The sequence below is a fragment of the Lucilia sericata genome, unplaced genomic scaffold, assembly GCF_015586225.1.
Source record: "Lucilia sericata isolate MDLA Ls3-8-SP2 unplaced genomic scaffold, ASM1558622v1 Contig000215F_arrow, whole genome shotgun sequence".
NCBI classification, from domain to species: domain Eukaryota; kingdom Metazoa; phylum Arthropoda; class Insecta; order Diptera; family Calliphoridae; genus Lucilia; species Lucilia sericata.
The window spans coordinates 1-15902 of record NW_023994243.1 but is presented as its reverse complement, the minus strand read 5'-3'; the positions used below and the strand labels follow the sequence as shown (position 1 = coordinate 15902).

Below are 15902 nucleotides of genomic sequence, written 5' to 3'. Positions count from 1 at the left end.
CTCAACATTGACCTTGTCAAAGAGCACAAGCTAATAAAAAACTTCTTCTTCACTAACATTTATTTTCTAGGTTTCATGCTTAACAAATTTTGGCATCATCAAACGATATCATCATCAGAAACATGTTTTAACTAGAGATTTATATAATAACATACGAATTCATGTTTTAATATTTGGTCATTGTCTAAAATTTCAACTAATTCTTTAATAATTTTATACATATTTGTATAGAATTTCTTTTTAAACAAACACACAATTATTTTAAACCAGTTTTGTATAACCAACAGAATCTTCAAATAATTTATAACAATATTAAAAAACAAACAATATATTTAACTCATCATTTTATTATTTAACAATCATTTACAATTTACAAAAAAAAAAAACATTTATCATTTTTTTAATTAAAACAAGTTTAACCAGACAATGATTTCAAAGAGCCAGGACTCAATCTACGGTTCTTAAGCATATAACGAGATTTGTAACCATCCTTATCGGCGGTATACATGGTAACGGTTTCAGTATCAGTCTTTTCATCGTACACAGTATAGGTACCCATAACAACTAATTCTTCTTCGGGTGTGCCGGGATTAATGACCATACCTACTTCTTCGCGTGAGCTGCCATCGGGTTCTTGTAAGCTGTAAAAAGTTAAAATAAATAGTAAAGAATACAATAATAACTTATTTAGGTTTTATCAAACTTACTTAAGACGATAACCCTCTTTGGTGGGCATAAGTTGGTATTTCTCTTGTAAAATGGTGGGTACAAATATGGCGTCCAACAAACCAGCAGAAGCGGTGGCTGAGAGAATGGCCATAACGGCGCACAAGAAAACCTAGAAGAAAATTTTAAATAAAAATTAAAAATAATTCTTTACTAACAGCAGCAGTCCACAATTTGACTATAAGTATTTTCTATGCAAGAATCTAGAATCCCTTAAAACTATAGACTAGACTATAAACTAGATAATAGACTAGACTATAAACTAAACTAGACTATAGACTAGACTATAGACTAGACTATAGACTATACTATAGACTAGACTATAGGCTAGACTATAGACTAGACTATAGACTAGACTATAGACTAGACTATAGACTAGACTAGACTATAGACTAGACTATAGACTAGACTATAGACTAGACTATAGACTAGACTATAGACTAGACTATAGACTAGACTATAGACTAGACTAGACTATAGACTAGACTAGACTATAGACTAGAACATAGACTAGACTAGACTATAGACTAGACTATAGACTAGACTATAGACAAGACTATAGACTAGACTATAGACTAGACTATAGACTAGACTATAGACTAGACTATAGACAAGACTATAGACTAGACTATAGACTAGACTATAAGACTATAGACTAGACTATAGACTAGACTATAGACTAGACTATAGACTAGACTATAGACTAGACTATAGACTAGACTATAGACTAGACTATAGACTAGACTATAGACTAGACTATAGACTAGACTATAGACTAGACTATAGACTAGACTATAGACTAGACTATAGACTAGACTATAGACTAGACTATAGACTAGACTATAGACTAGACTATAGAGTAGACTATAGACTAGACTATAGACTAGACTATAGACTAGACTATAGACTAGACTATAGACTAGACTATAGACTAGACTATAGACTAGACTATAGACTAGACTATAGACTAGACTAGACTAGACTATAGACTAGACTATAGACTAGACTATAGACTAGACTATAGACTAGACTATAGACAAGACTATAGACTAGACTATAGACAAGACTGTAGACTAGACTATAGACTAGACTATAGACTAGACTATAGACTAGACTATAGACTATACTATAGACTAGACTATAGACTAGACTATAGACTAGACTATAGACTATAGACTAGACTAGACTAGACTATAGGCTAGACTATAGACTAGACTATAGGCTAGACTATAGACTAGACTAGACTATAGACTAGACTATAGACTAGACTATAGACTAGACTATAGACTAGACTATAGACTAGACTATAGACTAGACTATAGACTAGACTATAGACTAGACTATAGACTAGACTATAGACTAGACTATAGACTAGACTATAGACTAGACTATAGACTAGACTATAGACTAGACTATAGACTAGACTATAGACTAGACTATAGACTAGACTATAGACTAGACTATAGACTAGACTATAGACTAGACTATAGACTAGACTATAGACTAGACTATAGACTAGACTATAGACTAGACTATAGACTAGACTATAGACTAGACTATAGACTAGACTATAGACTAGACTATAGACTAGACTATAGACTAGACTATAGACTAGACTATAGACTAGACTATAGACTAGACTATAGACTAGACTATAGACTAGACTATAGACTAGACTATAGACTAGACTATAGACTAGACTATAGACTAGACTATAGACTAGACTATAGACTAGACTATAGACTAGACTATAGACTAGACTATAGACTAGACTATAGACTAGACTATAGACTAGACTATAGACTAGACTATAGACTAGACTATAGACTAGACTATAGACTAGACTAGACTAGACTATAGACTAGACTATAGACTAGACTATAGACTAGACTATAGACTAGACTATAGACTAGACTATAGACTAGACTATAGACTAGACTATATATTAGATTACTATAGAGATTACTATAGATTAAAGCAAGACTATTGACTAGACTATAGACTAAAGCAAGACTACTGACTTCAGAAAAGTCGCGACAGCAAATTTATCCATGCCTGTCGTGGATCATATTTAATCTACATTTGAAATAGGTAAAAAGCTTTTATAATCATTTTAACTCCCTTTCATTTACTCGTAATTTATTGATAATTTACAAAATATTACTTTTTACGATTGAAAGTACTAAGTTACAGTGAAAAACCTTATGGACTTATGTACTAATCAATAGGCTAAGCTATAGTTTAGTCTATTAACAAGTATACAAATTAGTCTATGGACAAATCTGTCAGTCTTTTGAATGGCCTATCGACCTTTTTGTTGACTAAACTATGGACCAGTCCGTTAAAGACATCATTTGTCACTCTCTACCGATGACTGATCTCAAGTCGTAATAACTGAAGAATATTCAAATAAGAGAGAGACAACTTTAGTTTCAAAATGTTATGTTATAAAACTATTTATTGGGAGGCACTGTAGTAATCGAAAGTGATGCTAATATACATTTATCGAAACATGAATAATCATTGTTTCTGATTAATTATAGAAACGGTTATTGGTAATGATCGATTTTTTGTTAATATAAGATCACTTTTACTTTATCACAATGTATTTCATTTGTTTCTGTAGTTAAAATACATTTGTTTTAAAAATAAAAAATGCAGCATTTAATTTTGCATACACACAATTACTAAATAATTAGTTAATTACATTTCACATATTTCATTCAATAGTTGCTCCATTAAAAAAAACTTGTTTTATTTTAAAATTCATTCACAATAGATCAATCACATGAGTTTAGATTTGAAAATCGTAATTGTTGTATTTAAATTGAAATATTTCACTAAGTTGTCTTTTTATTACATTTTAATTATAAAGCAAACATCCCGTTGCGGTGTGTTTAATTATATTGTTTAAATATTTTTTATTTTATTTAAATATTTAATATTATTTTTGTTCCAACAACTCACCAATTTAGCAGATGCCATTTTATTTAGAAATAAATGAGTATGTGACTGATTGACTAAAGATCACAATGAAGACTGAATTCTCAAGAATAGTTTGACTTAACACAATGGTTTGGATGGCAAATTTTGTATTTTGACGAAGACTCTCAAAGACTGATTTGAAATATGAAACGACGGGCAGAAAGATCTTTCAAAGATTCTTACTGAGTGTTTGCTGTGTTGACGTTTTGCTATTAGCAATATTAATTTTATATTTAGTAGATTTTTTCCATAAAGTTACTACTATCATTAACTAAAGATATGAAATAATAACAACATCGTATAGCGACAAAACCGGTCTAATAAATTCGACAAGTATTAATTTGCCTCTAATTTTATGTTAGTATTAGTATATATGTATCAATGTGAGCGTATGTATCTTAAAAAATATTTTAATCTTTTGCATAGTTTTTAATAATGTTTTATTTTTTCTATATAAAAACACAGATTGTTTTTATGCGAAACGCAAAAATATAAACACTAAAAACAAATAATACCCTAATATCCCAAATTAATTAAAATAACACAAAAATTTGCTACTAATAGTATAAATATGCGGATTTAAAATAAATGATTCTATTGAATATTTAATTCATGACTTAAGGTTGTTTCCCGCTAAAATGAAACACTAAGCAGAGGTCATTCATACTTTTTTATTTATATTTTACAAACTAAATTAAAATTTGTATTTTTATCTTAACTTTTGTTTAAAGGTATTTCCCCGTTTATTATTATTTAATCTGCCAGTCATTTTTAGATTCCAGTATTGTAATCTTATTCTGAAATTGTTAAGTTTAATCATAAATCAATACTTAAAAAACCTTGATATTGAAAAAAAAAAATATCTATTTAACTTTTCTATTGTCTTAAAAAAATATTCTTCACTTATAAACTAGTTAAAACAGTTAATTCCGTTATATAAAAAAACACAAATTTTTAAGTCATTAAAATTATAGAGAAATTAATAAATTAATTTTGTTGAAAACAAAGTGTGAAGGAACTGGTATTTTTGTTTTCTCTTGAATGCCAAGATCGTAGATCCTGTACTTAATGAGTAACTGGTTCAATATAGCTTTTGCCGCTTAAACCGCTATGACGCTCGCTGCACTGATTTGGCCTGAGATAGCAATTTTTTGTACATATCAAACGTCGACACCATAGTGGTGTAGGGTCTAAAGAGGATTCAACAAAAAAGTATATTTCCCATTAGAAAAATATTATCAGATCTGGAGTTGATTTGAAGTTTTTGTTTCAAAATTTGATCTTTAAAATGGATATAAAAGTAATCACAAAATAGTTTGAATCTTATGATTTCCAAGTTATATAATTGAAATTAAGAAAGTTTTCCACAGCTTGGTCCACTTTTTAGAAAACAAAATCCAATATCGTTTCAGAATTCGATTTTATGGACCAATCCGGATTTAATTTAAACACATTCACGACGAATTTTATCCTGACATTTCTGTCCGTTTACTTGATTTTCGGAAGTGGACCTTATATAGCAGTGAACAATTACGGGCCTATCCAGAAAAATAATTCTGATGATTTGTATTTACAAAAAAATTATTTATATAGAATTTAATTCCGATATCTTTATGATCAAATGTTCAGGACACGACATCTCAAATCCCAAATGTCCTGGAGAAATTTTAAGATCAGATTCGGATTCATTCTTTACAGATGTATACTTTGGTCACAGGGTTAAAAATTTGTGTGAATTTTATGGACGGACATAGCTAAATCGACTTAGAATTTCATAAGAACCCAGTATATACATATATACCATTTATGGATATTGATTTCCCCTACGATATTTCGAACTTGACATATTTTTCTATCAAAAATTTAACTATTCTTCAAGCTATGATCACAAAACGAGAATCAGTTTAGAAACCTTCATATGATTTTATTACCTATTACATACTTATTTATTAAGTTTCTAAAACTAAAATTTGTTTCAAAATATCGGACAAATATCGGGAATATTTGAACAAATTTCGATTTTTACAGTTTTTCAAAAAAGATGGGGGTATATTGATTTTGTCATTCCGTTTGTAACACATCGAAATATTGGTCATAGACCCACAAAAATATATATGTATATTTTGGGTCCTTATTAAATTCTAAGACGATCTAGCTATGTCTGTCTGTTCAAAGTCCGAACAGAACGAGATAGAGGATTGAACATTTCAACAAATATTCTCTATAGGTAAGGTTTGTTTAGTATTGAAAATGGGCAATATCGGTCTCCGTTTTCGGATAGCCCCCATACAAGTGGACCACCGATAAACAGCTTTAACGGGCATATCTGTTTCAAAAGTACGAGCATAAGATCAGTGAATTTCGAGATAAATAAGTTTCATTTCTTACGAGCCAAAACCTCTCTACTGTCTTTTATGAGAATCTGCATATGATTGACCCCCATATAAGCTCCCCTTCAGAAAATGGCTTAAAAGCTCATTACTGGATTAAAAGTACCAGAAAAGCGACGAAATTCGACACACATAAGTTTTATACGAGTTAAAATCTCTCTACCAAATTTATTGCGGATCGGTCCCTAAGATAATTACTTTAACGATCATTGTTAACTTAAAAATTCGTGAACAGTTATGAAATTTGATATAAGAAACATTTATAGGAATGTAAATCTTCCTACCGAATTTTATGCGGAAAGTGTCGGGAAGTGATATACGATGTAAAGATTTTTTATATGAACTAAAATCGGTCTATAAAAAGTATGAAAAACAGTTAATAATTAACCCTATCTCTCATATAAGGACCTCTTCAGTTTATTTGATGAGTAATATCACCCTGATGTTTATAGGGGAGCATTCCTTTTAAGGCATACGGTTTGATGGTGGGTATGTGAGATTCGGCACAGGCGAATATAACACTCTCACTTGTTATTTATTATAAAATGTAAGAAATCATTTTTAATTGTACGATTTTATTAATCACGTTTATTTTATCAAACATTTTAACATTGTTGTATATTGACTTCGGGTCATTCGGAAAGTGCAAAATCACAATAGCATGAGTGTTTCTAAAGTTATATACATTTATAGCATTGAATCTAGTTAAATATTAAATAATTTTCTATTTGTTTTTATAATTTTATTCCTTAATTAGCATGTAAATAAATTTATTTATTTTCTAATCATTTTTAATTAATGAAATATTTTATAATGCGGTTTTGAATTAAATATTATTGTAGTAAACAATTGTACATACATACATATAAAGAAAAACTAAATACATATACAAAATTCTACTAAATTAAATTTTAATTATAGAATTTATTTAACTTCCATATTAGCATTCATTTAGTTTTCATTTAGTATGTGGTATCATTAACATCTGTTGCTAAAGTTTGTTAAAACTTATTTAAATAATTCACACAAACTATATTTTTTTAACTTTTACTTTTATTTAAAATGATCTTAAACTTGTTTAAAAATGTAGAAATACTCAGGAAAGTGTCATCATTTTTAATTTATTTGTTCTTTTTTTTAAATTTTAATATTTATTTTTATAATTAACGAAGTATGTATATGTTTTAATTAAAATTCGTATTTTTCCTATGAAATTAATAAAACAAGTTGGTTAAGATATTTCGAATATTCGGGTTTAATAGAATTTTTTATTTACTTTTTTTTTAATATAACAAAAAATAACCTGTAGGAGTAGCTATGATGATGATCATGGGAGTCGATTTTTATTGAGATTATTTAATAACCAGCAACAAAACCTGCTTGATTGTGTAATCTTATTGTTGATCTAGTTATCATTTGATATTTTTCAAATGCTAAAATAATTATTATGAAATATTTTATATTCTTTCCAGTAATTTTTTAACATTTGCATTTACTTATTGTTTTTATTGATTAAGATTTCAAAGATTAAGATTGAGAATTATTTCAATACATGCATCGTGTAAGCAATCACCATTTAATTAAAAAAAAATTATTTCAAAGCTTATCAAAGTATACCTCGTAAATCTTAAATTAAAAAATTCAAAGCTTATCAAAGTATATCTCGTAAATCTTAAATTAAAAAAAATTGTTTATCTTTCGGAAATAACTTACATTTATTAAATTATGCTAAAAAAATAATTGCATCTTGGAAAATCTCTTCTTGTGAAATTATCAATCAATCAGTTTCCAACAAATTCAATTTTGCACCAAAAAAATTGTAATACAAAAAAAAAACTAAGTTCGGCTATAATATGCTCGTTATTAAATATTAGGCACTGTATTTAAAAACTTTGCGCCTTAACTGACACTTTAATATATAACACGATTTATTTAGCGGAAAACGGAAACGTTAAATTTTAAATGTACAAGAAAAGATCAGTTGTTGGCAGCACATGTTGTCTAGGTTTCTTTGACAGCCTAAAGATATGCAACGATAAATATGGTCTTAAAAATGTGTTATAAAAACTTGCAAAATTGAAACAAAATTATGAGACAAGTTTCTTTTATTAAAAAATTAATTATTTAATTTAACATATAATTAAAAACTTTAAGGGCATCAGCATAAATCTTCCATTTTATATTCAATCAGGTCGATCTTGCAAAATTACAATTATGTTGTTCTTGGTGACATAGACTATGGCAACACATGATTTTAGAACATGTGGCACAAAGTTGACATTTTTATAAAAAATTAGTAAAACTCAGAATGTCGTAGTGGTATGTGGGATCGTTTATTGATACTAAAAAAATATTATTTTCAGAAAAATATAAAAATCTACTTGCTTTTAAAGAAAGTTTTCGCCCGAAGAAAATCTTTAATTTTTGAATTTTTAACTTATTTTTAACCTAGAAACGAATATTGTCAGTAATTAGCTTTAAAGTAATTTTCTAGACTCAGGCTTATGTGGGCGGTTAGCCGACACTTTCTGCATATAATTCTGTAGGAAGATTTAAGTTCCTATAAAAGTTTCTTATATCAAATTTCATAACTGTACACGCATTTTTAAGCCAATTTAAACTAATTAAACTAATTTTCTGAAGGGGAGCTTATATGGGGGTCAATCATATGCCGAATCTCATAAAAGTCAGAGGTTTTGCCTCATAAGCAACTTACTTATGCCGAATTTCATCTCAATACTCGTACTTTTAAGCCAGTAATGATTTTTAGAGTAATTTCCTGAAGGGCACCTTATAGGGTGGTAGGGTCAATTATAGATCGCTCCACATAAAATTTGGTTAAAAGATTGTGACTCGCAAGGAAATTTCTTCAGTCGAATTTGATAGCTATACTCGTATTTTTAAGACAGTAATGATCGTTAGAGTAATTTCCTGAAGGGCACCTTATGGGGTGGTAGGGTCAATTATAGACCGATCCACATAAAATTTGGTTAAAAGATTGTGACTCGCAAGGAACTTACTTCAGTCGAATTTGATAGCTATACTCGTATTTTTAAGACAGTAATGAGCGTTAAAGTCATTTTCTAAAGGAGACCCTATATGGGGAGTAAGGTTAATTAAAACCGATCCACATAGTTTGGTTAAAAGATTGTAGCTCGCAAGGAACTTACTTCAGTCAATTTTCATTGCTGTACTCGTATTTTTAAACCACTAATGAGCGTTAAAGACATTTTCTGAAGGGGACCTTATATGGGGAGTAGGGTCAATTATGGACTGATTCACAGAAAATTTGGTAGAGAGGTTTTGGCTTAAAAGATTTTGACCCATATGAATTGAATTAATGTTTAATTTCATCACTATACTAACCCATTTTTAAACATATATTCCCGTTAAGTCTGTTTTTCGGGAGTCCAATTGTATGGGGGTTACACGAAAACATGGAACAAAACATGATTCCAAAAAAATATTTTTTAATTATCACGTGTTCAGTACGTATTAATGTACTGAACAACGATTAGGATTTAGTTCTACATAAGATTCTTAAAAACGCAGTACATCGGGACACTTTAAATCCCATTTCTCGGAAATTATTTCCAAGATGTCTTTAACTTGCAAAGTTTTAGTCAGTTATGAATTTTCTAAAGGGAATTTTATTTGGGTATCAACTATGGCCAAATTAATTAATTTGTGCAAAATGTGAAATCGTGGACCTTATCCTTTATTAAAGACAATTGATTAATCAAGTTCATGACTGCCTTCAAAGACTTGATTTTCAATATCAGTTTAAATATAAATCATTTTATTCAATTAACGGATTAATAGCAATATCAGGGATTTTACACAAATATATAAAAACAATTTTAACATTGTTTTGAAATAACATTAGTATATTAAACCACCCTATACTTAACCTTAGACACAATGACCCCGTCTGCACTTTTGTAAACAAGGCCTATAAGTGCAAGTACTTACCTTGTAAAGCTTTTCAACAATGCATGAATTAATAATATAAATTGAATACTTTTTTTCTGTTTTTTTTTTTATTAAGCATTTAAATTTGTTTCTTTATTAAAATATTTATTTTTCTTGATTTTTTTAATATAAGTATATGTATATATACACAATAGAATATAATCGTACCAATTAAATTAAATCAATTGAAAAGTGTTTTGGATTCAATCCAGCCATTAAAAACTACCAAGTATATGTTTGTATATTCAAGTATAAAATTACAATGAACAAATAAAAGAAATTTTATATATTTAAATGGTTAAATGTAATATGTTGTATGTTGTTTATGATAAAATAAAATAATGAACAGCCTAATTTTTATTTTTATTATTTAGTATTTTTTTAGAATTGTTTTATTAAAAGCACTCCATTAGAATGAATATAAAAAATAATGTACAAATTAGGTGAAAAAATTAAAAACAAAAAATTAAAATAATTAAATGAAATTTTGTTTAAAAATATAAAAAATATATAGACACCCTTTTGCCAGGACCCCAGTGTTAAATTATTAAATTAGATTTTTCATAAAGATAAAAAAAATAAAAACATAAATTTATAGTTTAAATAAAATAAATCTTAAGAAAAATAATTAACAAAATAATATAAAATAAACAAACACACATTCATACGCAAACATTTAAGCTTGTGTCACATAAAACAAATATTTGAACAAATAAGCGTAAACACTTAACAATCTCTTAATAACTTCATTTAATCACTTCAAATATTTGTGTTTTTCTAATGCCAAACTTCTGTTAGAGTACACAACACTGAAAGAAATTGAATTTTCTTAAATTGTGTGATCACGCTTAATTAAACAAATATTTGTATAATGTGTTAGCCTAAGTTTAACACATACAAACACGTAACAACAAATACAATTACGATTTATAAACTAAATTTTTAATTATTCATCAATCTGTTGAATGTGTCATTTAATAACATTTACAAAAGATTTTCAACTTATTTTTTAAATAAATTTCAACATTTTACAAAAAAAGAAATATTTTTTAACTTAAATAAAAACTTAATTAATTGATAAAATGTATTTTTTGTTTTTTTTTTTTCATCTTCTCTACTTTTGGCAAAAATAGTTTGTTTTGTTTATTTGTTAATTAATTATTTCTTATAAATATAAAATATTGCTTTTTTACGTTTTCTATAATATTAGGGATGGTCCTCTATGGTAAAATTCCTTGGTAACACCTGCAGATTGTTTTCATTAGTAACCGTAATATTGTTGTATTTCTGTTGTTGTTGCTGCTGCTGTTCTGAAATGTTTTTATTGAATTTTTTCGTTTCGTCGATCTTCTTAGCATCGCCCACAATCACTTTGCACATGACCATCTTGACTTCGGCAAAGAAGTCACTGAGGTAGCATCATGTGGGTCGTGGCGGTGCTGTTTGACTTTTACGATGAGTTGGTGGTGGTGGCGGTGCACTGCGCATACGTGGCACTGGCTTAACATCCAACGGTTTCGGTAATGGTGGTTTTAACAATTGTGATTTCTGTTGGTCCGCCAATGCCGAAATCGTTGAGGGTGCTGTTGATGACGTTAACGATGATGTTGTGGAAGTTGTCGTTGTTTCATTCGTCATTTCGCTATCGGCGGCATACGATTTAGCTGTTAGTTTCGGTTGGGTCGTAATAACATTGCCATTTTGTAATTCCATGCGGTTTTTACTTTTTAATGTTAAAATATCATCTTCAGCATCCGATGATACGGAATCATAGGGTGAGGGTGATCGAGAGTGTGTTGAATAGGTCTCATCGTCATCTTGTTCCTGTTCTTGTATCATGGTGCGAAATTCTTGGATGGAATCATTAAGGGCCCACAGTTGGGATAAAAGGGAGAGATCTAATTGGCGAAGTCCAAACTGCAAATAGAGAGAAAGTGTAAAAGGAAAATTTAGAAAAGCATTTTTTTTAATGTTAATCTCATTAAAAATAAAAAAGAAATTAATTGACCGGTTTATTAACCTATGACCAAGTTCCGATTATAGAAGGTTGTGCTACCTTTTAATAATTTACAATGAATATTTCAAATTCATACAATTGACTAGACACACGTGTTTTGAATAACCTTAGTTAGGCGTTTTCCCCTAATTTACACTCAATTTGTATTTTTATTACTCATACATTTGGTATAAACAAAATGTGTCCCTAATTAATTAAAAATTAATATTTGTTTACGCACTGAGATCAATGCAGATGTCCGATACTAACGTGTAAAAGTACTTTATATGTAAATTGTGTGTATTAATATTTATTTATTAATTGCCTTTATAATTTTCTTATTCATAATGTAAATATTTTCTTTCGCACAAATGTAACGATATAAACAAATAATTGTTCAAATGTACGACTCGTACATATGACTAGGTCTAATACAGTGTTGCCAATTTCACATTATTCCCTCCAAATCTGACGTTTTTGAAATGTCAATTGCGGAAACAAATTCGTTTTAGCGGTTAGCGAAAATTTGGAGATTTTTAACCAGCGTTTGGAGTCTATAGTCCTACATATAGACTAGACTATGGACTATATATAGTCTTGTCTATAGTCTAGTCTATAGTCTAGTCTAGTCTATAGTCTAGTCTATATAGTCTAGTCTATAGTCTAGTCTATAGTCTAGTCTATAGTCTAGTCTATAGTCTAGTCTATAGTCTAGTCTATAGTCTAGTCTATAGTCTAGTCTATAGTCTAGTCTATAGTCTAGTCTATAGTCAGTCTATAGTCTAGTCTATAGTCTAGTCTATAGTCTAGTCTATAGTCTAGTCTATAGTCTAGTCTATAGTCTAGTCTATAGTCTAGTCTATAGTCTAGTCTATAGTCTAGTCTATAGTCTAGTCTATAGTCTAGTCTATTAGTCTAGTCTATAGTCTAGTCTGTAGTCTAGTCTATAGTCTAGTCTATAGTCTAGTCTATAGTCTAGTCTATAGTCTAGACTATAGTCTAGTCTATAGTCTAGCTATAGTCTAGTCTATAGTCTAGTCTATAGTCTAGTCTATAGTCTAGTCTATAGTCTAGTCTATAGTCTAGTCTATAGTCTGGATATAGTCTAGTCTATATTCTAGTCTATATTCTAGTCTAGTCTATATTCTTGTCTAGTCTATAGTCTAGTCTATATTCTAGTCTAGTCTATAGTCTAGCCTATATTCTAGTCTAATCTATATTCTAGTCTAGTCTATATTCTAGTCTAGTCTATAGTCTAGCCTATATTCTAGTCTATTCTATATTCTAGTCTAGTCTATATTCTAGTCTAGTCTATAGTCTAATCTATAGTCTTCTAGTTGACTTACCAACCATTGACCGCAGGACAATTAGTTAGTTAATTGGTATTTTAGACAGCATTAGGTATAAATACAGAGCTATAACTTTAAGCAGCAATCAGATATAATTTTTTACATTATATATATGTATGAAATTCTTTTGCTATAATTTTGCCCATCACTGGACATCATTTTATGTATGTTGTTTATTTACTGTAAATAATTTTTTTCTATTTATTTCAATAAATTCTATCATTAAATGACCGCAAAATTTTCTTATGAATACAAACGAATATACATAAATACATTTATGTATGTATGTATGAATGTTTGTATACACATAAATGTATATTTTTTCAATTTGTACACATTCATATTTTGAGGTGGAGACCGGCTGCTGCGGCTGCAGATGCAGTTTTATTTGAAGAATTGTCGAAGTAGTAAAAAATAAAGAAAAGAAATCAATGCGGAAGACATGTAACAAGAAATTAAAAACTACAATCACAACAGCAACAGCAAAAACAATGTCGAAAGTCAGTGTGTAATTTAATTAAACCAAACACAAAGGCAGCAAAATCAACAAACAACCAACATCTAAATAAACAATTCATTAATTCTTTCGATACAAGAGAGAAGTAAACAAAAAAGAAATCCTCAGAAAAAACTTTGCAAAAAGAATGCGGCAATATGTTAATGATGAAAATCTAATCACATCTACAATAAAACATTTTTGGTTTGTATATATTTTTTTTGTATATCTTTCAATATCTCACACAAAAAGGTAAATATTTAAAATAATATGACATCAAAGAATTTTTGTTGCTGTAATGTTTAGCCATTCATTCATAAGTTAATTAATTAATACATTTTAAAGCTTCATGTTAGTAGGTTGTTTAGAAATTTACATAATCAGCTGAAAAAAATTCCAACCTGTTCTAGTAGTATTATACAATAACAAAACATAAATATGAAACACCAAAAAACACCTTGAAATTTTACTAAAACATTGAAAGAAATCTGAAAAAATCAATAATTTCTAATAGGATTTCTAATACTTTAAATGGTCATTTAGACGCCTTTGCAAATTCTTAATACCGTTTAGTATTTGAAAAAAATATATATTTTATGTAAATATAAAACATAAAAGCATTAATTAAATGTGTGAAATAAAGTATTCCTTTATATTTGTTTAACAGAAGATAGAAATCACGTGCGGTAGAGTTCTTAAACTAAAAATCACAGTGGCAGTGAAAATTTTAGATACAACTAACTAACTAACTAACTAACTACTAACTAACTAACTAACTAACGAACTAACTAACTAACTAACTAACTAAACTAACTACAACTAACTAACTAACTAACTAACATAACTAACTAACTAACTAACTAACTAAACGAACTAACTAACTAACTACTAACTAACTAACTAACTAACTAACTAACTAACTAACTAACTAACTAAAACTAACTAACTAGACTACTAACTAACTAACTAACTAACTAACTAACTACCTAACTAACTACTAACTACTAACTAACTAACTAACTAACTAACTAACTAACTAACTAACTAACTAACTAACGAACTAACTAACTAACTAACTAACTACTAACTAACTAACTAACTAACTAACTAACTAACTACTAACTAACTACTAACTAACTAACTAACTAACTAACTAACTAACTAACTAACTAACTAACTAACATAACGAACTAACTAACTAACTAACTAACTAACTAACTAACTAACTACTAACTAACTAACCTAACTAACTAACTAACTAACTAACTAACTAACTAACTAACTAACTAACTAACTAACTAACTAACTAACTAACTAACTAACTAACTAACTAACTAACTAACTAACTAACTAACTAACTAACTAACTACTAACTAACTAACTAACTAACTAACTAACTAACTAACTAACTACTAACTAACTAACTAACTAACGAACTAACTAACTAACTAACTAACTAACTACTAACTAACTAACTAACTAACTACTAACTACTAACTAACTAACTACTAACTAACTAACTAACTAACTACTACTAACTAACTAACTACTAACTAACTACTAACTAACTAACTAACTAACTAACTAACTAACTAACTAACTAACTAACTAACTACTAACTACTAACTAACTAACTAACTAACTAACTAACTAACTAACTAACTAACTAACTAACTACTAACTAACTAACTAACTAACTAACTAACTAACTACTAGCTAACTAACTAACTAACTAACTAACTAACTAATGTTTTTTACATATATCCCCACAAATAGTAAATTCTTAGTGGATTATGGACCCCAATCTTCATAAAATATCTCCTTCATGATCGATTTAAACCAACTTCAATCATTCCAAAATTTATTTTTACTTTTTAAATAAAATTTCATTCTTTCAACTTTCATTTTCCAGATAGCTGATGCGCCAACCTTTACTTTCTTACGTGACCCCACCACTGACTGCCTAATACACTTGTTAGTACAATGAA

General features: G+C 28.6%; 2 protein-coding genes across 2 annotated transcripts; both read right to left on the bottom strand.

Moving 5' to 3' along the window:
• Positions 1-327: 327 nt before the first annotated feature.
• LOC119602221 (endocuticle structural glycoprotein SgAbd-9) lies at positions 328-3975 on the bottom strand. Its single transcript, XM_037953613.1, has 3 exons — positions 3694-3975; positions 708-838; positions 328-641 (listed from the first exon to the last, which is right to left on the bottom strand). Exons 1-3 carry the CDS (start codon positions 3709-3711, stop codon positions 416-418), a joined length of 375 nt encoding a protein of 124 aa, XP_037809541.1. The 5' UTR covers positions 3712-3975; the 3' UTR covers positions 328-415.
• Positions 3976-10144: 6169 nt separating this feature from the next.
• LOC119602226 (probable inactive serine/threonine-protein kinase slob2) lies at positions 10145-11985 on the bottom strand. The gene has a single exon (XM_037953618.1). It carries the CDS (start codon positions 11910-11912, stop codon positions 11493-11495), a length of 420 nt encoding a protein of 139 aa, XP_037809546.1. The 5' UTR covers positions 11913-11985; the 3' UTR covers positions 10145-11492.
• Positions 11986-15902: the final 3917 nt, after the last annotated feature.